The 21,967-nt window shown below is 44.9% G+C and overlaps 1 protein-coding gene across 1 annotated transcript; it reads right to left on the minus strand.

Annotated features, from left to right (window-relative positions):
- Window positions 1-12,661: 12,661 nt before the first annotated feature.
- TMEM254 (transmembrane protein 254) lies at window positions 12,662-19,586 on the minus strand. The gene is made up of 4 exons (XM_002922412.4): window positions 19,430-19,586; window positions 17,312-17,415; window positions 17,075-17,134; window positions 12,662-14,412 (listed from the first exon to the last, which is right to left on the minus strand). The coding sequence occupies exons 1-4, from the start codon at window positions 19,517-19,519 to the stop codon at window positions 14,292-14,294; spliced, it is 375 nt and encodes a 124-aa protein (XP_002922458.1). The 5' UTR covers window positions 19,520-19,586; the 3' UTR covers window positions 12,662-14,291.
- Between the last annotated feature and the right edge of the window lie 2,381 nt (window positions 19,587-21,967).

The following is a 21,967-nucleotide window of genomic DNA, read 5'->3' on the forward strand; positions in this document are numbered from 1 at the left end:
AAACGATCAATGAGGTGAGAAATTCTCAAGAAGGCAAATACAGTTAATTTTTTTAGGTGTCCTCAGTTGAGAGTATAGTTCGAAAACATTTGCTCATATTGTTTTGATTACCTTTATGTTATTATCAGATGACAGTCAATGTTGTGGGATTGTTTTTATTAAAAAAATAACACACAGGTGGATTCTTTTTTCTAATTCTTCATGGTTTCTTTCTTTCTTTTTTTTTAACGTTGGAATCTTGAGGTAAATGTGACTACCCAATTTTATGTTTTTCCAGATGACTATCTAGTTTCCCCAGTGACATTAATTGAACAATCCTTGTTTCCCTTACTGATATAAAAAGTTGCCTTCAGCATATATCAAACTCCTCTATAGACTTGGATCTGTTTCTGGATTTCCTATTCTGTTTATCTGATACATTGATATATTCGGGAGCCTGCTTTTCATTACTGAAGCTTTGTAATGTGCTGTAATATCTGATAGGGATCGTTCCTCTTCCTCTTCTCTTCTAGATTTTCCCCCTGATTCTTCTTGACTCTCTTTTTCTATAGGAACTTTAGAATCGTCTGATTATAAAAAGATCCCATTTGTGTTTCCTTTGTAGCTTATTTAATTTATAGAATAATTTAGGGAAATTATTTAATTTATAGAATAATTTAAGGAAATAATTTAGGGAAAATCGACATCCCCATGATCTTGATTCATCCTACTCAAGAACATAGAATGTCTTTCCACCTGTTCCAGTCTTCCTTTGTGTCCCCCAATAGCATTCCCAAGTGTTCTTCATGGAGATTGTATCCGTTAGCTTTTGCTTTATAATAAACCATCCCCACACTTAATGGTTTTAAACATCAACCATTCTTTAGCTCATGATTCTGCAGTTGCTAATTTGGGCTGGGTTGGGCTGAGCGGTTCTCCCACTGGTCTCCGCTGATCTCAGGTGGTCTCGCTTATGAACCTGTGAGCTGCTGTGGGATAGCTCGCCCTAGAGGGTTACGATCGGATTGTCTGGGAGGGTTAGAATGGCTTGGGACTCTATGGGGTCTCTCCCTCCAGAAGGTCAATTTGGGCTTTCTACCTGATGTCTCATGTACGTTGAGATTTTGGGTTAGCTTTTTGAAATCATATGCAAAGTTGCATGTACATGGGTGGGTGGGAATGTGTGTACTCAGGGCACAGGTCCCTTGCTTTTATCAAATCCCCAAAGGGGTCCATGATCCAAAAGCGATTGAGAACCAAAACTGTGATCCCCCTGTCGCAGACTCGAGATAAAGGTTTTTGTTCTCCCTTCTCAACAGCATGCAGCATCCTGCAACCTTGGGTTCCTAAGTAATCCATGCTATGTCACTGTGAGCTGTGGGGGGTGGGGGACGGTGGGAAGGCTGCCGTTCTGCCCAACCTCAGTCTGACGGAGGTAGCCTTTCTTCCGATCCTCTCGGCTGAAGGCTCATCCTTTCAGGCTCAGATGGGCCTAGTACTGACCCATCGCCTCAGTTTCAGGTCCCCCGATGACTCTATCTTTACATCAGGTTGTAAGCCTCATGTTCTGTTGGTAGGAAGGTAAATTTGTACAGCCTTTGTGGAGGGCCGTCGGCCAATATCTACAACAATGTTGAATGTGCATACCCTTTGACTCTGCAATTCTACTTCCAAGAATCCAGTCCACAGATAATGAAACAAATGTGCAAAAATGGTGTATGGTATACTGAGGAAATGTTTCAATGAATGAACTCTATGTATGTGAGCATGCAATTACCCCCAAGACTTATTGTTGAAAAAAGAAAGCGTGCTGGGAGAGCAGAGGAGAGGCTGGGCCCTGTCTCCCTAAATTCCAAGAGTTCCCTGGTCCACTGAGAAATGGAGGACGCGGTTTCGGGCCCCAGCTTTGTGGCATTGGGCACAGTCCCTGGGTGTGAAGGGCAGGTGGCCGTGGCCATGATACCAGCTGGGGGTGATACTAACGACAATTTCTAAGTTCATCTGAGGGCAAAGAGGGACATGTAGCAGGTGCCAGAGAACAGGGTAAGAGGCCCAGACCCACTAACCCCCTTCAGCAAATATCTCCTGTGAGGGAGCCCCGCCATCACCCCCATTTTACAAATGGGATTGGAGGGATAAGGAGCCTGCCCAAGGTCACCCTGGACTCCAAAGCCTGCTCTCGACTATGGATATGCTCCAGACTATAGAAGCACCTTACGAAGGGGCTGGTCCTCAAGCCAGCTTGTGACCTAAAGTTACACAGGCCTTGGACTCTTTAAATCATACTGACATTGAGAATTTTGCACCCCAAATTTGAAAACCACTGAACTAAGAAGAAACAAAAAGAAAGGAAGGAAGGAAGGAAGGAAGGAAGGAAGGAAGGAAGGAAAGAAGGAAGGAAGGAGGAAAAAAGAAAGGAAAAAGAGAGTATAGGCAAATATCTTTGCCCTGGAATAATTCTGCTTTTAACTCAGTTCCCTAGGACTGAAAGGGTAGATGAGTGAATTCTAAACCAGTCCCCAGATTTTATTCCTTTATGAACTTAAATATATTGAAGAATGTGTGTGTTGTGAAGCTTAAATGGGAGAGTGGGTCACATGTTTCCGACTGAGGTATAAATCTAGTTTGTAAGCTAAGTGCTCCAGTCATGGCTGTCCCCTCAGGACTGCCACGTGGGCAGGAAGTCCCAGCCCCAGCAGATAAGCAGAGAGGAGCCGGGAGAAATTCTGGTGGGCCGATGGCTGGGGCAAAATATGATGGGCAGGAACATGTCATTTGGGGTCAATCTTAGCGAGATTTGCCTCAAAGCAGAAATGCTGATTCTAGCTCAGTAAGAGGTAAATTTGGTTGTACGCGAGCGAGATTAGATTAGAATTTTTAGAATAGGCAGGACTTGAACTTTAATCACCGAGCTTGTGAATCTCCGATTTGCTGTGGTTGATCCCCGCCTTCCTGAGAAAATATGTCTCTTCAGATCTCAGAACCGAGGGACTGTCGGTGACGTCTGTGAGCCACCGCAGTAACGTGGCTTGGGAAAAACAAAACCAAACAAAACGTCAAGCCCTGGCCTGGGAGGCAGGATGCAGGGCAGCTGGTTTCCCAACTCTGCCCCTTACTTGCTCTGTGAGTTTGACTTTTTTTCATTGTTTTATTTATTTACTTTTTTCATCAGAGAGAGAGAGCACAAGCCTTGGGAGAGCAGGCAAAAGGAGAAGCAGGTTCCTCGCTGAACAAGGAGCCCGATGAGGGACTCGATCCCAGGTCCTTAGGATCATGACCTGAACCAAAAACCACACACTTAACCGGCTGAACCACCCAGGTATCCAGCTGTATGAGTTTGGATCCTTAGGTCACTCTTTCTGGGCGTTAGCCTTCCCCTCTGTGAAGGGAGGTGGTGGGTGAGAGGGGCCCAGAGCATCTGAGGTTCCCAGCGTGGATGGCCACTTTCCTGCTCTGAGCAGCAAGCCCTGGGAAAGCAGCCTCGCTGGCAAGCCTGCCTGCATTCCGCCCCACTCCTGTTGGAGGCGCCAGAGCGCCTCGCACGCAGAACCCAGGCCCGAGGAAGTCCTGCCTATCCCCACGACCGCAGAGGCCAAAGGCGGAATGGAGGGCAGTGGTTTAGATGTGGGGGGGTCAGAGCAACTTGGTTTCCATCTCAGCTCTGCCTCTTTGTAGCTGTGAGATCTCTGGGAAGCAACTGGCTGTCTCTGGTCTGAGTGTCCTCTGCAAAATGGGAATGTTAATAATACCCCAGATGAGATGTGTGGCAATGTTTGGAACAGTGCTGGGTATATATTACCTAATCAATAATAATAATATTGTTGTTGTTGTTTTTATTATTCAAGTTCAAATCTTAACTTCCTACCTAATGTAGGAATTCTCTCTAGGGCCATACTAGACAAGTGGCTATTCTCACTCTGCTTGAATACTACCAGTGACGGGGAACTCACTACATATCCCAGTAAATTGTTGCACTAGTGAGTAGTGCTTCTGGAATTGCAAGGAATTGAAAAGCTGGAAATTTAAAAATCATGAACTTTAACTGCCTCGTGAGGAAACCCAGGTTCAAGAGGTGAAATGATTTGTTGAGGGTTCCGTGGCTAGTTACATGGCAGCTGCTGTCCTCTTTTGCCTTCCAGTCTTCCTAAGGCCATTTTCTGTAGTGCATCTGAGAGCCTGGTGCTGCATGCCCCAGTGCCCCCCACCCTCCTCAAAGACCAATTCCTGGAGGCCCCAGGATGTTTGCTGGGCCTCTTCAGATCCCAGACAATATTAAAGGCTCACTGATCCATCCATGGACCCCAGGATACGAACCACTTTGGAACTTCTAAATGATGAAGGCCGAGCTGTCCTTGCTACATTCTGCAAAACAATTCCCTCCCCCTGCCTCAATATCACACGGCTGATTCAGCTTCGTCCTTTCCCAGGCACACCCTCTTGGTTGCCCAGCCCTCTCTAGTCCCAGTAGCCTCTTAATCTCCACCTTGATCCTGCTTGAAGGTGCCGGTCTCTGGCTCACAGGCCCTGAAGGCCAGTGTCCATTTACCTCCCTGATCCACCTGGTCTGCATGTGGTGGTTACCGTCGACCTCCTTAAGGCTCTCTCCCCAGCGGCTCCTAGCCAGTCCTTGGTCAGACTCAAGTTCAGATGGAAATGTCTTTCCTACTCGATGCCATTTCAAAGAGACATTTCAAATGGACCCCTTGCTTGAAGTACAGATGGAAGAATTTCTATCTAAGGAATTAGATGGTGGAGTCCATTTTGAATGTGTATTTCATGGAGCCGTGTATTTCACCATGAGTATATAAACACCAAGGAATGATTCTATGCTATGTTTACATCTGTCATCCAGAACCAATGGGCCATGAACACACATTACAAACGTCGGCCTTGGACTCAGGGGGATGCAGGTTCGATTCCTGGTTCTACCACTCCCTGGCTCTGACTGTTAAAGAGCTACTCAATTTCATTAGCCCCAGTTTTCTAACTGGGAAAATGGGAGCAGTGCTTACTTCCTAAGGGTTAGTGAGGTTTACAGGAAGGAATGCAAGCAAGGCTGTAAGCAAAATGCATGGCTCACAGTGAGAGTTCGATTCACGTTTGCTCTTATTATTATTAACATAGAAGCCATTCTGTGAGATTCCTGCATTTTCAAAGGGTATCATGGGACTACTTAAAGAATTTGGGCCTGTGGCCAACGGCGGGTTTTGCAACAGGCATGACAGGACACCAGGACAACACGAGTGACACACGGAACACTGAAATTCCATAATATATTTATTTTCAGTTTCCTAGGAAATATTCTGTAATACCCAGAACATAAGCCCAGCAAACTCGCCAAGAGTGCAGATGTTAAATCTTCGTAAATGCTATAAATACCCCTATTCTGTACACATATGCAACATATTATTGCTGCGTCTTTAATCAATGGCAAGAAAACCCCTGGGTCTGCAGAGTGTTCGCAATATTTGCCCATTGCTATGGAGACTGTATCAAAGGCAGGCACCCATACATGAGCAGGATGTGGGGGTTTAGGGCAGCTGACAGTGATGGAAATAATTCTCACTCTTCATGCACCATTCCTGGACAATATGTGTAAAATATTTAGGCGGTGAGGCATGCCGTTGAGAACAAGACTTTGGATGTTTCATCCAACACTGCTGGCAGGCAGCTTGGGGAAATATGGAGGATTCAGGGACCTAGGTCTGCCCTCAAACTGGCTGGATGACACTGGCGGTCACCTTGCTTCACCGGCACTCAGTTTCTCCTACTGTAAGATGAGGGGTGTGTCCAGCTGAAAATTTTTGCAGACCCTTCCAGCATGACTACAAGCATGATTTCAGCTCATATCCTGAGTCGTTTAATGCCATTCTAAGTTAAGCAAAATTAAGGTCGATTTTTGGAGGCATCCAAGTTGAGCTCTGCTAGTTGGCCAGCCTGGATTTTCTTTTTCTGTTGTTACCTGTCTTGTTCACAGACGGATAGGTTCCAGCTGCTTCTCACACTGTCCTGGAGACAGATTTTTCCCCCTCCAAGGGAACAACACGGAATGTGAGCAACTCAGCTCTTGTTGGCAAATTGTCAGAAAGCAAATGAAAATCAGATCAAGTTACTAAACTCACGATGTCCTGGAAGTTCTTCTCAAGAGGCCAAAGTTTAGTAGCAATTGACATATTGCAACGTGATCGGGTCTTTAAGTCCTGATATATCACAATATGATTCATTTACATTAAAGATACTTGCTCACAAAACAACAATGTACATTTCGCAAGAATGCATGCACAGCAACACATTGGAATTGTTGCCTGGGAATGGGGGCAGAAGAGACATGGGCATAAAAGGAAATAAAACAAGAAGGGAGTAGACACCGAGACTCAAAGGGACGATGAAACTCACCCATGGTGACATAGGTAATAGGTACTGGGTAACAATGTGGACAGAGCCATCACTCAAAAGCCAAGGACCCTACTCCATGACACTGTGACCACCTGCTCATCCTTAGAGATAGATGCCTTATCTTCCCTTACAATGAAGGTAATTAATATGGGGGGTCACCCCAAGTACCATGTGAGTTTGGGACGAACTATGAACAAAATACAGTACAGGGTGCTATCGGATCCTCTTGGGAGGACTAGTTGTGGTTTGTCTTGAGAACGCATGTGGAATGGGGTGTATGCTTGGCTACATAGAAGAGTGAAATTTCTTTCTGTCTTTGCAATCTCATGCACAGATGCACATCGCAGTCTGGTTTAGTGCTTATTCAATAATAAAACGGTTTTCTTTCTTTTCTACATTTGTGGAGAGGATTTTCTGGGTTGGCAGGAGATTTCATGTTTAACTTTCTCCCCTAATGTTACCTGTAGGAGAGGGTAGAGACGGAGAATGGAATAAGTCCTCTCCAAATTTATCTTTTTATATAGTTTTGCCTTTTGAACTTTGTCGATGTCTTATATGTTAAAGGATGTAAGATAAAATTAACAAGGCTAGGGAAAAAGAAAGCCCTGAAATTGAATACAAATTAGCAAATGAACCCGAAACCTAATGGAAATACCAAACCAATGAGTAGCATATTCACAAAGGAAGACAGTAAATATAACTCCATTATATATGTCATAATATAGTGAAAGGCTCAAATGCGTGCAAAAAAAGTTTGTTGTTGGGGTGCCTGGGTGGCTGAGTCAGTTAACCATCTGCCTTCGGCTCAGGTCATGATCTCAGGGTCCTGGGATCGAGCCCCACATCGGGTTCCCTGTTCAGAGGGGGTCTGCTTCTCCCTCTGCCTGCTGCTCCTCCCCCAGCTTGTGCTCTCTCTCTCTCTCTGCTCTCTAATAAATTTTTTTTAAAAAAGAGAATGTCTTGGGGAAAAAAAGAGAGAAAATACACTGCTGTTCAAACTATGGCTCTCGCTCTCACAGTGGCAGCATGGGGGCTCAGGGACAGGCAGAGCCCTGGGGCACAGAATTGCAGTGACAAGGTATCAGCTTCAACTCCTGATTGAAACAAAACAAAAAAACTGGGGCGCCTGGGTGGCTCAGTCATTGGGCGACTGCCTTAGGCTCAGGGCGTGATCCCGGAGTCCCGGGATCGAGCCCCACGTCAAGCTCCTCCATTGGGAACCTGCTTCTTCCTCTCCCACTCCCCCTGCTTGTGTTCCCTCTCTTGCTGGCTGTCTCTATCTCTGTCAAATGAATAAATAAAATCTTTTAAAAATAATAATAAATAAATAAAACAAAACAAAAAACCTATGTCCTTAAGTCTGTCCTCTGAATGATACTACAGCCTTTGCACCCTTGACAGCAAGGAACACACCAGATCTTAGTTTCTAAATACTTTTCTTCAATTAAATTAGGAAGCCAAACAGCTTGGAGAAATGGCTGATTCTAGGGCTTGGGAAGGAAAATAAGTTTGTTGAAAATACTCAAAAACGGATAAGGACATTTCAAAAGGACATGGGAACCACCTTGAAGTGCCAACTTGGAACATCAAAATAAATAATGATAGAAATGGTTTCTAATACATAAAATTAAAAAGAATCTGGGATGCCTGGGTGGCTCAGTCAGCTGGGCATCTGTTTTCTGCTCAGGTCATGATCCCAGGGTTCTGGGATCGAGCCCCACATCGGGCTCCTTTTTCAGCGGGGAGTCTGCTTCTCCCTCTGCCTGCTGCTGCTCTCTCTCTCTGACAAATAAGCAAAATCTTTAAAAAAAATTAAAAAGAATCTGTAAGTTCATAGTGACGCCCCCAATATTCAATGAGCAAATAAATGAAAGTAGGTGGAGCAAGGAGAAAGGAAGTCTCTTCTTTGCAGAATGCCAACTAATAAATGTAGAAGAAATGGCAGAAATAGGAAAATCACCAGTTTATAAGCATCATGGTAAAAATTGGTTGGGCGAGAATCATCAATGGACACTTCAACCATGGTCATGTGCTTTGAAGTATCAGCCTGCACTTCCTGTATTAATTCAAGGCTGGGGGGGTACCTTTAAAATGGAGAAAACGAACTTAACCAAGTAATGAAATTTAGCATCATCGATAATGGGACAAACATGCCCACGTGTCTCTCGATGTGATGTACTGGAAAGGACCTGGCTGTGCCCCTCCTCGCGCCTTTCACTTCAGTCTGATCGTGAGGAGGCAGACAAATTAAATTGGGGCCGTTCTGCAACATGGCTGGCTGGGCTCTTCCAAACTGTCAGTTGTTAAAGACAGAAGCAAACACAAAAACAAAAGGCTAGACACTCTTCTAGATTGAACAGCCTAAGGAAACCTGACGACTAAATACTTTGTGTGGTTCTGGTTGGGATCCAGGTCTCTCCCACCCCCACCGCGCCAGAGGCTCTGAATGACATCATCGGCACAATGGGGGAGATTTGAATCTGAACCGTGTAGAGGATAATGTTAAATTTCCCGGGTGTGTGAGACACTATGGACTCTGAGAAACAAACTGAGGGCTTCAGAGGGGAGGGGGGTGGGGGAATGGGATAGGCTGGTGATGGGTGGTGGGGAGGGCACGTATTGCATGGTGCACTGGGTGTTATACGCAACTAATGAATCATGGAACTTTACATCAAAAACCAGGGATGTACTGTATGGTGACTAACATAATATAATAAAAAAAATATTAAAAAAAAAATCTTCCGGGTGTAACAATTATGTAACACAACTCTTGTGCTCTTGGGAGGTGCAGGGCTGAAGGCGAAGCACAGTGGTGTCTGCAACTGCTCTCAAGTGATCCAGGGGAGAAAAAGAAGCAATTCTATAGGGAGGGAGAAAAAGAGAGGGGTAAAGCAAATATGGCAAAATGTTACGAACTGGTGACCCCAGGAGCTGAAGGGCATATGGCTGTTGTCTGTACTCTTCATGTAGCTTTCCTGAGGGTTTAACATTTTTCAAATAAAAGCAATTATATACCCTATTTTTGTTAGTATGGCTCTTGCACCTAATTCCTCAGTTTGTGCTTATTTGGTCCAATTATTTTCCTAAACTTATCAGTATATTTCCCCTTTAAAAAGGCAACTATTTCAACTTAATGTCATGACCGGCTGACTTAGCCTACTGCCCCCCAGCCCACGCCACGCACACATAGAGCCTGCGTTTCTGCGAGATTGCACGTGATTCATCTGCATGGTTGAGTTTGGGCAGCACAGGACGCGTTGTGGGTGATTAACAACCTTCCAGTAAAACTATTATCTAGTATGTTGTAGTTTAAAAATTGTTTTATCTAAATTATTTCACTTAAATTTACCATCCTGTTGTCATCCCAGCCACGGTGTAAAATCGTTCTTAACTGTTTTTTAATCATGAAGTGAGCTCCACAACGGTGACAAATGTGCCTAAAGTCCTGTGGCTACAGCCAGCTTAAATGCCACACTTCAGTCTCATCGAGTAGTGAAATACTTTTAAATTGTTACAGTTTGCTGAACGTATCACTGATGTGCGTGGTGATTTCGTAATAATTGTACATCATTCTCATATGTATCAAAGAAAAAGTATAATGAACAAACCAAGCGGGGCATTTCATAGTTATTCTTGCCTAGGTGCATGGGCGGTTCAGTGGTAGAATTCTCACCTGCCATAGTTATTCTTGCCTAGGAAGATTTTTTTAAAGTGAATTATGTGTAGTATAGACATGACTAGTGTCGCTACATGCCTGAGGTTTAGGGAATGATTCTCTATATTATAGATGCCATTACTCTCATTTGTAGCAACGTCAAGATTTCAATTCTAGTGGCAATTTTTATTAACGAATTTCTGTTTACTAGGAACATCTGGAGCAACAACTTGGTACAAAGAAAAAGTAAAGTTCTTTTGTTAGATGGAAGCTAGATCTGAGCAGTGGAAGGAATGCCCTGAAGCTGAATCCCAAATCCTTGAAGGGGGATGATAGAGACTTAGAGCTGGAGGCACAGATGGTGATTTAAAAAATGCTACACGCTGTAAGCCTGGGAGCTCAACGTCCTGACCTTGGGGCTTCCAAGACCTTGGGCCTGATAGATCAAGAACCACAGGTGCAGAACAGGCCTCTCCCCTTCCATCTCTGCCCCAGGGTAACCCCTAGACTCATTATAATGCATTTGTGTGGTGGGTACAGCCTCGCCCGCCCACAGAGAAAGGCTGGCCTGACCCTTCTGGGACAAAGCTTGCAGGGTTAAAAACTTCCCCTCCCAACCTGTGGGAGGAGTTTCCCAAAAGATTGGAAGCAGCCTCCTTTAGAGACCACCCCCCTGTACTTCGAAGCTCTTCCCAGCCCAGGATGACCCAATAATAACCAATTTCAAAACAACGACTTGGAGGATCCTGCCTGCCCTACCACCTTGAGAGCGCACTGTGCTGTAATGAACTGCTTTGTGCTTGGACTCTCCCGCTCGCTGCCTCTATTGGAGCACGGACCCCCATGTAAGTCTTTTCATGGGGAATCCAAGGACCCAGACCTCCATTCACACAACACAGACTTTCCCACCCCTGACACCGTCATGAACATTTCCCTGAATAGTATTAGGGTGTCAAAGGCATTTTCCCTCATCCCCCGTCATGATTCACTACAAACAAAAATGAGGCAATTGATATACTCAATCCTATTAAGTAAGTTTAGGAGCCATCTTAAAATGTTTACAGAAATTACAAATACAGGGGATGCCTGGGTGTCTCAGTTGGTGACATCTCTCTTTGGCTCAGATCATGATCCCGGGTTCTGGGATCAAGTCCTGCATAGGGCTCCTTGCTCAGCCGGGAGTCTGCTTCTCCCTCTGCCTGCCGCTCCCCTTGCTTGTGCTCTCTCACTCTCTGACAAATAAATTTAAAAAAAAAAGAAGAAATGACAATTACAGTATTTTGAATAGGATTTTTAAGTATCCCCTGTGGAAACAGGATAGATTTCTTCGGAGAGAAATGTGAAATAATTATAGTCTCTCACTGCCCAACAGTGAAAAAGAGAGAATGGTTAATTCCCAATTTGATGTGGACAGGCAGCCTTGCAGAGAGAGGGCTCCTATGTTTACAAGTACTTTACTCAGCGGGCCCACTAGCATCCTTCTGCCTGTGCCAGTACGGGCACGGGATACATATTTATGCTGAGTGAAGAGCTTTGAGTAACAAGGCTCCAGGAAGGGCCCAGGCAAAGACAAAAATGTGACTGCACTGTGTTCTCTCATCTCAAAGGCAGGTTCTCCAACTTCTCTTTTGTGTTTTCAGACCCTCCATGTAAACACGTAGTGCTCTCAGATGGCAAGTTGTTTTGCCAAAGAACTTCCTTACACACCTGGAATATGACCTCGTAAGCCCAAGACTTGTTTGGCTTGAAAACATGTTTAGATGTGGGTGGCATGGGGTCCTGAGCAAGGGGGGTGTTTACAAGGAAACACTGCACACTGGCCTGTGACTGTTGAAGCACTGAGGTCATTAGTCGTGGGTTTTTCCTCGAGTCTTTTCTTTTTCATTCTTCCGAGCTACACTGCTCTTGACATCTTCGGGGGAGGGGCAAGAAGTAAGAACACAGTTTAGTTTGTCTGCCTTCCGAGGTTGCTTCCGTCAAGATGCCTCTGGCCTTTTCTCATCCCAGCTCAACAAGGAGGTTTCTCCTGTGACACCAGTCATTACAGCTTCAACACAACGTCCACATTTTTCTGTTGATTTTTTGCTTCACAGACTTGACTTCTCAACTCCTGGGCTACGGAGGACGAGAGAAACTCAAGATCCGGCTGGAGTCTGGCGTCCATGAGGAGTTACTTCACCTCGATGGGATGCAGCCTATGGGTCTATCAAATGACCCACACCATTTGCTCATTCCGATCCTTTTGTGCTGTTAAGTCATGATAATACCCCAAATGAGATAATAGAATTTATTTTTGGCATTTAAAAAGTAAAAATACTCCTCTCGCTTGCTGCGCAGACTCTATCAGAAGTTGAATGAAATATAAATGAAGACAAAAGGAGGACAAATCCTACAATGAAAGGAGACATTCATGTCCACCCATGACTCTGTGTGCGTGGAGTGAAGTGGGCTCTGGGCAGCTGAATGAGCGTAATGAGGAACATATGCCCTACAAACAGGGCAGTCTACTTTCGCAGTGAAAAAAGCCTTGATATTTGAACTGTGCAAACAGTTCCCTAATAGAGCCTACTTGGAAGAAAGTACAATCAAATGTGTGACAATGTAACAAAATGGACGTATGAAAAAAAAGCGTTTGAATAGAGAAGACAATTCACAGCATTTATTCAAGTTAATTCATTTCATTCAATAATCTGCCATACTGTTGCTGTCACCGTTAATATTACTGTCACTGCTATTTCTCTTTCGAGAGGACCATGCTTTTAAAAAATCTGGGTTGGAGTTCCGGGATGTTTAACTCGATGATTAAAAATTTTTTTCTTTACCAAAAGGCAACCCCCTTCGTGACAAGAGAAACTGGAAAAACTGAGATTTAGTTGTAGAAAGTCATCTCCGCCAGAAACAATTCATAGTCCATAATCTTTCAGGGGTTGTCGTTTTACTTGGGGGTCTCTTTTTTAGGGGAAAGGGCTGTCTCTCATAAATGTTTGCTTAAAATAGAGAATGCGTCGTACTGCCTCATAGAAGGAAAGTAAGGTCTAGTCCCTAGAAAGCAGGCAGGTGGCCCTCCAAGAAAGGACCCTAATGGCTCCTAGGTGACAGAGTCATTCTGTCAAGGTCAGGGGACAGAGGCAGTGACCCTCCTGTGCTGACCAGTCAGTAGTAAAAAGGTCTAACCAGGTGAGTGGGAGTAGTAGTCCCTAGCTTCCAGTTAGACTCTCTGGCTCAGGAACGTCTGTGTTTGAGTAAGCTGGAGCTGGAGGGAGAGGTTAGAGTCCGGAGAAAATGGCTAATAGGCAAGTGTGAAAAAGACATGGGTTTCCTACCAGGGACTCACAGAAAGGAGGCACCACCAGTCAAGGGCAGTCCTGTGCTTTTCTTTGAGAATACACTGAGTGGGTTCTGCAGTTTTCAGATGACAACTGGAATGATACTGAACAAATGGAAAGTTAATTCAGTTTTGGTCTGTGGTTCAGAAAACACTGATAGAACACGTGTGTGCAAGGCAATGGGACAGGTGCTGGGAAAAAAAAATCAAGCTAAGATGTGATCCTGACCATCTAGCAGTGGCCATCAGACCGCTGCACATCACGGAGCACCGTGTCCTCAGGGCCGCGTGGAGGGAAGGATGGCTCTGGCTGGTCCAATCAGGGAAGGCATTCCCCGACCTCTCCTCTTGTTACTCAGCATGTCCCCTGTGCCTCTAGGTCACTGCTCGGCCTGGCCCATTCCAGACACTTGCTTAACTTCCTTATCTTTCTTGGTGTGTGAGAAATGCAAGTTTGAGAGGATAAGATCCTGCTTCCCCGGTGCCTAGTGTATGTGGAATTGATGTGTTATGGAAACATCACTCTGTCTTGGTTCAGAAAGGTGGAAAAAATTTGGGGAAAGGAGAGCTAAGACGGGGTGGTAAGGGTATGGTGTTTTCGTCAGAAGGTGGGAGCAAAGTTATGCCAACGAGCAATTTTAGTACACAGCTTAAACCAGATGATAGAAAGAGCACCAACACGGCCAAGGACCTCAGGAAGGGAGCTGGAAGCCCTCGGCCAAATAGGTTAGTCTGCAGAACTGGAAAGCTTAAATCCTCTCCTATTATCTAGTCAAGCTCAACCAAAGTGTATAAAAGAATAATGAATAATTAGAGGGTTTTCAATTTCTGGAAAGTACAACGATCAAGTAAACTCAGCATCCCCCCACATACCCCCACCTCCAAAACAGTGAAGTTGAATGTCGAAAGTATAGAGAAAGCTTTTGGATATCTTCTTTAAGTTTGTTTTTGGCGTTTTGGTCTGTAAGCTATCAAAATGGAGAGAGATGCTATCCCAAAGAGGAAAGTCTGCAGGAACCACAGTAGTTGAGCCCGACCATCCGTGATGCCTTTAGACCTAAAAAAACAAAAAGAAAAACTTAGCTACCAGAATTTTAATGTTATGGTTTCATAAGAGTTACTGTCTTCCATTAAAAAAAAAAAAATGGGGGCGCCTGGGTGGCGCAGTCGTTAAATGTCTGCCTTCGGCTCAGGGCGTGATCCCGGCGTTCTGGGATCGAGCCCCACATCAGGCCTCTCTGCTAGGAGCCTGCTTCTTGGAGCCTGCTTCTTCCTCTCCCACTCCCCCTGCTTGTGTTCCCTCTCTCGCTGGCTGTCTCTCTGTCAAATAAATAAACAAAATCTTAAAAAAAAAAGTATTCCTTCTATTTACTTTCATTAGGTTTATTTTGCCATTTTCCTCCAGCTTCTTAACTCACGTGGTTAGTTTATTTTCATTTTTCTTGTGCATTTAGGATGCAGGTGGCTACTGCCTAGGACACCGTATTGTAAACCCATTTCTCATGAGATTTGAAGCGCGGATAGGGTTAAAAAGCTCCAGCAGCAGGATGGCTTCAGAGGAAGTGTTTTGAAGGTAGAGTAAATGTAAATCCTAGCTTGGCCAACAACTAGCTGTGCCGCAGGGCAAGTCACTCACTCTCTCTCAGAATCTGTTTCCTCCTCTGAAAAACTGGAGTATCAGGACACCTGGGTGGCTCGGTCAGCTAAGTGTCTGCCATCGGTTCAGGTCATGATCCCAGGTCCTGGGACTGAGTCTCGCATTGGGCTCCCTGCTCAGACAGGAGTTTGCTTCTCCCTCTCTCCGCCCCCTCGTGCTCTCTAACAAATAAATAAAAATCTTTAAAAAAAAGTGAAGAAAATAGGAATATCAGTATTTCTCTCAGCAAGTTTGGAGATGATTTATGAAATGACGTACACAAAGCGCACAGTAAAAGGCCTGGCGCATGGAAATAATAAACACCGTGCCGTCATTCACACTAAACTGCTTAAAACAGAGCTCAGAAGAAAATGACCCAACTAAAGTGAATGGCTTGCTAGTCTCATCTGTATATAAAGAAGTTTCATGTGGACGACTTCTAATTTAAAACAAAATTTAAAACCAATATATGTAGAAATGATATAATTTTCCACACTAACAGATTAGAGGAGGAAAATCATGTGATCATCTTGATAAATGCAGGAGCATCTGAAAAATTACAGCATCCATTCTGAATATAAGTTCTCAGCAAACTCAGAAATAGGGTGGAACTTCTTTATTCTGATAGTGTAGTCTACAAGACTCTAGAAAAAACATGATGCAAAGTGTTGAAAGCTTTTCCTTTAATCAGCAACAACACGAGGGCCAGGATATATGAGAAATCCGTGTTCATGCCGTATTACTTATAATAATAAAAATGAGAGAAGGGGCGCCTGGGTGGCACAGCAGTTAAGCGTCTGCCTTCGGCTCAGGGCGTGATCCTGGTGTTACGGGATCGAGCCCCACATCAGGCTCCTCCGCTATGAGCCTGCTTCTTCCTCTCCCACTTCCCCTGCTTGTGTTCCCTCTCTCGCTGGCTGTCTCTATCTCTGTCCAATAAATAAAAAAAATCTTTAAAAAAAATAAAAAATAAAAAATAAATAAAAATAAAAATGAGAGAAAAGTCTATCGGGGGGATTTGTGAAATACACTAAGGCACACCCACATAGTAGAACACTATGCACCAATAAAATGAATGAGGTAAATTCATACAGACGTGGAAGAATAGGCATTTGTGACAATGGAAAACTTTATAGAAGAGCTTTTATCTATATGTACATACACTATGGTGCCTATAAAGTCAAACATATAGTCCAATCTTCTCTCTGGTTAAAAGGAATTCACCAATTCCCTTACTGCTGGGTAGTGCGATCTGGGATGCTACAAATGTACATTCACTTAAACGTACTCATTCATTCATAATTCAAAAGGAGTATTTGTTCTGATGTAGAGTGACAACATGCGAGACCATAAAGAAATGATTTCAGTAGTAACCTCAGCTCTCTATGCCTGCTCTTCCTCCACGTTTTTTTTCTTTTTTTCAATTTATTTCTTTGAGAGAGAGAGTGAGAGAGAGCAAGAGCAGAGGGGAGAGGGAGAAGCAGGCTTACACAAAGTACTAATGTCAAGAGACTCTTTCCTAGGACCCTCACATAGTATCAACCTACACTAGGCTGAGCAGGGTCGAGCTTAGAGGCTTTTCTAACTTGCAATGCACCCCAGAGTTATTTGTGGAGCTTGACAAAAAGAACAGATCCCCATTTCAGAGGCAAGGCCTACCGAATCAGGACCTCTGGGTCTGGAAGCCAGACAGGATTTCAGAAAGCTCCTCAGGTGATTCAGTTGTGAGACTAGGACTGAAAATCATTGGCCTATGTCAATACATTGGCTCTTTTTCAAACAAGAAGGCAACCTCCAAACGTTTTGCTATAGGTGGAGCTATACAGAGAATTTTTCTTAATGAGAAAAATCATCTAAATTAAGTAGTTAAATAATTAACCAGCTAACACAAATGAAATGAATCCATTCATTAAATAGTTACTGAGCACTCCTTCGGAGCTGGGCTCAGTCTTAGGCGTGGAGATTCAACTCTACCCTGAGAATGCTCTCAGCCTACAAACGCATGAATTATTTCAATGTGGCTACTCTCAACTTATATTACATACCAAGAGAAAAACGATAAAGGCCTGTTGAAAACACTTACTTGCACAAAACCATGGCGTACAAGGACTCTCCCACATGAATCAGCCAGGCAAGCCAGTACCTGAAACAAAAGTCAGCCTAGTTTAAGGTGATGGTTATCTGCTGATGTAACCTCAAAATGGTGCCCTAGTGTGAACCAGCAACACTCTCAGATATCTAAAGGCAAGTGCAGACCTTCCAGATCTGCAGTAGGATCGGCACTGCAAGGTCCACACCCCATTTCCGGAGCCCTCCTTACCCACTGTGCAGGAGGCTGTGATGGTGGTCCACCAAGTACTGAGTGAAGAGGCCCAGGGGCCCGAGGCTCTGATAAGGGATACTCTGAGGCCAGAAGACAGCCCACTGTAAGAGAACCAGAGGCAAAGAATATTTATTAGGTCACTTAAATCAGCAAATGCTTATTTTTGAATCAACAGTCTTGATTCTACAAGAAAAACTAGAGACCAAAGACTCTCTGAACTAAGTCATCTGGGCTTCCATTCTCCACTTCTGTTTTCTAAAAAGCTATGTGGTTATCAGACTCAGTGGCCAGGCTGGATGACTTCTATTCTTAGTGAATTCCACCAAAAAGATTATTTTACTCGGGTTATTAATTTTAAGTTACAAATTTTAAGTTTCTGTGCCCTGGCTAGCTTCTTTCCTGCAGAAGCTATGGCTTGAGCCAAACCATTAATTTTTTTAAAAGATTTTATTTGTCAGAGAGAGAGAGAGAGAGACAGAGCTCACAAGCAAGCAAGCAAGGGGGGCAGCAGGGTCCCCGCTGAGCAAGGAGACCAAGGCAGAACTCAATCCCAGTACCCTGGGATCATAACCTGAGCCTAAGGCAGATGCTTAATGGACTGAGCCATCCAAGTGTCCCACCCCTCCTATTTAATTTAGAATCCTTTCCTCTTCTTTCACTTTTCCTACATCTAAAACTGGTAATGATCCACTTCACAGAGTTGGAAAGTAAGTAGGTCAAGTCTGTGAAGTGCTAACAGCAACTACCTAATCAGTTAGGCTTTTGTTATCTGATCAACTTTCCCTTAGTCTCTGTGCTGTAATCTCTGCCAGCTTAGGTTTTTCTGAGAATTAAGTGCCAACAGGTTCAAAATTTATTGTCCCATTCAGATCTCAGCCAAGAGCTGAGATACCTTTCCCATTATGGCTTACACATCTAAAATTCAAATAAAGCGTAAATTATCAATGCATCCTCCAAAGCCAAAAGGAACGGAAGGGGCATCGCCTGCCAGCTCCATAATATCCCACTTTGAAGTCCCCAAAGCTTTCCTCCGTCTATTTTCCAACTAGTCAGGAACACAGAATCATAGAACAGAAATGCACCTTTGAAAATTTTCAGCTCAACACCATTTTACGTATGAGGAAATCAGAGCCAAGGAGATCAGATTTGACAACAAACACCACTGTGGACACGACAACACATTTCTAAGTCCCAGTGTCCAGGATCTCCTGGTCAAGATCTAAACAGATTTGCCTCCCTTCACAATTAACCAACTTAGTCCCCAACCTACTTTTCCAAGCGTCTTTCCTATTATCCTCTAAACGAACTCTGTCAGCCAGACCAAAGTCGCTCCTCCTCTCAGCAGAGATCCTGTCTGTTTAATTCCACATCTGTGCCATTACACTCACCACCTCTCTACTTCTCCTTTAGGTTTAACCCCGTTTTCCAAACAATTCCAATTGTCTCAAGCATTCTGCTTCGGAAGCCCTATCCTGACCTAGCAGGCCCACGGCAGCCTGTCAGCGTCACCCTCCTCACTCTCGGTTAAGTCGCAGTAACCGTGGAGGGGCCAGAACGCAAACGCAGGGCCGCTAGCAGAAACCATCCTGTGAGCCCACCGACTTTCCGCTTATGCTAGTAACCTAGGCAACCGCCGGGGGCGCAGGCGCATAACCGCGCTACCAGGATGCCTGTCGCACTACGAGGGCCCGGCGGGCCAAAAGAGATGCGCCGCCCCGCCCCACGCCTCACCGCGAAATAGCCCAGCGCCAGGACCGTGACCAGCGAGGGCAAACGTCTGGCCGGACGGAAGTAGGCGGAAGCAGCCCTGCCGGCCTCGGACTTCGTCACCACCATCTTGAAAGATCTGCACACTGAGTCTTGGGATGGGGAGCCGTCCCCGCCCCCGCCCCCATGCTGAGAAAGCCTGGGTAACTGGTTTCTCGGGACCGTGGGCACCGGCGAAAGGAGGAGGCAGACGAGTGCGCCTGCGTCTGCTTCTAGGGTCTAGTCCCCTCCCCCTGGGTTCCGAGTGCGCAGAGCCGGATTGCGCCTGCGCGACCTCCCCAGGCAGGTGGTTGCGGGCCCTGCGTTCGCTTTTCTCGTGGGGCTGCACTCTACTGCCGTTGCCCTTACCGTGTAATACCCGAAGGAGAGGGTGATGACGGTGAACCAGAACAGACTGCCCCTCTGGAAGTACGCCTTACCGCCCGCCGCCGTCCCCATCGTTGCGGCACACCCCCGAGAACGCGAGACCAGGCGCTCCGCCGCGTGCGGGGTGGAGTCGGGGCGGGGCCCGGGCGAGCGCTACTCCCTGCTCCCTCCTCCTTCCCCGGGGCCGGAGGCACCTGCGGATTCGGGAACTCAAGCAGCGGGGCTTGCTGGGCTCCGGCCTGCCGGGCTGGTCGCGTCTCACAGGGGAGATCCCCTCTGTGAGTGGCACTTTCCCGGGCTTATGAGAAAGGTGTTGGAATAGACGGTGTTTTCCGCCTCCAATAACCGCGAGTCCGAAAGCAGTGATGCTCTTCCTCTTCGTTAATGAAGATGTATGGAACCATACCGCACAGCACTTATGAGCAGGGGCTGTGGAATAGACGACCTGGGTTTAAGTCCTAACTCTGCTACTCATTTTTGGTCTAAGCGTATACCAGACACTATTGAAAAACAAAAATTCAACTGAGTAATTTGAAAGATCATTTTGGCTTTCTTGAAGGATTCATGAATGGGGCAGCACCCATCTAGCAAGTAGAAAGGAGCTCTGGTGAGCTGTGGAAAAGGAAAGTTTTTTGTTTTATTTTGTTTTTATAATGGCAGAGAGAGGGCATTAGAAAAGAATTTACTAGCAAGGATTGCGTTGCTTTAGGCAATGTCAACCCAGCTAAAGGATAAGGGGTCTATCAGGGGGTTACCTTAGTGTTGGCCAAGAAATTCCTGTGATTGGTTAAAGATTACATAAGGAGAGGGGGGTGGTGAATGAAACTGCAGTTAGGTTAGGTATTCAGTTTAACCAAAGGGTCTTACCATTAGACCATCATGCACACATAAGGAATCCAGATGAAGGTAGGAGATTGTTACTCCTTAGTTTCTCCATCTGTAAAATGGGGATATATCCTATCCATTCTTACCTCAGCGCTTTTGGGTGGATTAAACCAGTTAATACCTATAATAACAGCACTCACAAAAGCGTCTCGCCCATAGTGCTTTCTGAGTTTTATTTATAATTACTAAACCTTCGTGTCAGGCCCTGTGCTAAATGCTGTAGCATCAATGCGAGCAGGGAGGCATGTCAAACCCAGGTGTGCTCTGATTAGACTTCGTGAGAAAAATGCTGTTTCACATGGCCCTTAAAAGCAGGTAAAAACAATAGCTGATCTTGACTGAGTGCTTGCTCTTGGAGGCATTGTTCTTAGTACTGTATTTAGAAGGATTAGCTTGTTTAATTCTGAGAACAGCTCTACCCGTAGATTATTGTCCTTCACATGAAAGAAGAGGAAACAGCACTGACATATGTGCGAAGTCATGTAAGTGGAATACTGGAAATTAAACCATAGCAGAGTGTTCTGGCACTCTTCAGGACCATGCTGTATGAGGTGTGGCATATTTCCATAGCTTTTTCAGTTGACATGGGAAGGTTCCCTTTCCTCATTTTTTCTTACAAGAGTCTGTTGGGTGCTGTGTTTTAAAGAATGAATTCCAGAATAGGTGACACAGTCCATTTCCCAGATAAACCACAGTGCCTGTCAGTATTCAAGTTACCAGTCCTAACAGTTTTTCTTAGTCCTAATTTCTTCCCATCACAACACCGTCTTGGTCCTCCTGTCTCTCTGAATACCTCTGCTTTCTCAGCTTTCCTTTTACTTCTTGTCCCCTAGATACAGGTTTTTCCTATTATCTTATCTCTGTATTTATAGTACCTTCGAGATTCAATTTTTGCCTCCATCTGGATGACTAAACCAATGTCTCCAGCCTTAGCCTCCTTCCACTTGCCTAAGGGCCATCTTTACAAGGTGTCAGAGCACACTTCAAAGACAAGTCCACTATTATCTGTAGAGTCAGTCCTCACCAAAGCTTCCCTGATTATGTTAATATCGATTTCCTTCTTCCAGGAACCCAGAATCCCTGTCTTTGGTTCCCTTCATATCTAGTCAGCTGCCAAGAGTACTGTTGATTGAGTAACATTACTTCTCATCCTTCTGAATTAAACCATGGCTTAATTTCTGCCCTCCGTGGGTCATTCCCTCCTATGTTCTACTGATGTGGGAAACAAAGGCAGAAGAAAAATTGTTAAATTTCCTCAAGTCCTTGAAACAGGCAGAGTGACATTCCTCTAGGAGGTCAGCTGCCTCCATATTGATACTTTGCTAAGAGCAAAAGGCAATCTTAGGACCTCCAGGACCCTGTGAGTCTACTTCAGCATATGACAATTCCTTTGGAAACTTCTTTACCTCTGCCCCCCAAGATAAAGGTTAACAATCATCCTGCAAGCATAGGACTCACTGATACACATCTGAAGGATCTCATGACAGAGTTTTTACTAAATAGTAATAAATGACCTTTCCCTAACAATAGCTAGCCCCCTCAGGGTCCTGAAAACCTTTCCAAAATACCTTGGAGGCTTGTGCTGTCCCTGACCCCCACCCAACTTGGAATATATAATGGCGCCACCCTCTTGAC

This window comes from Ailuropoda melanoleuca, chromosome 6 (assembly GCF_002007445.2).
Source record: "Ailuropoda melanoleuca isolate Jingjing chromosome 6, ASM200744v2, whole genome shotgun sequence".
Classification (NCBI taxonomy): domain Eukaryota; kingdom Metazoa; phylum Chordata; class Mammalia; order Carnivora; family Ursidae; genus Ailuropoda; species Ailuropoda melanoleuca.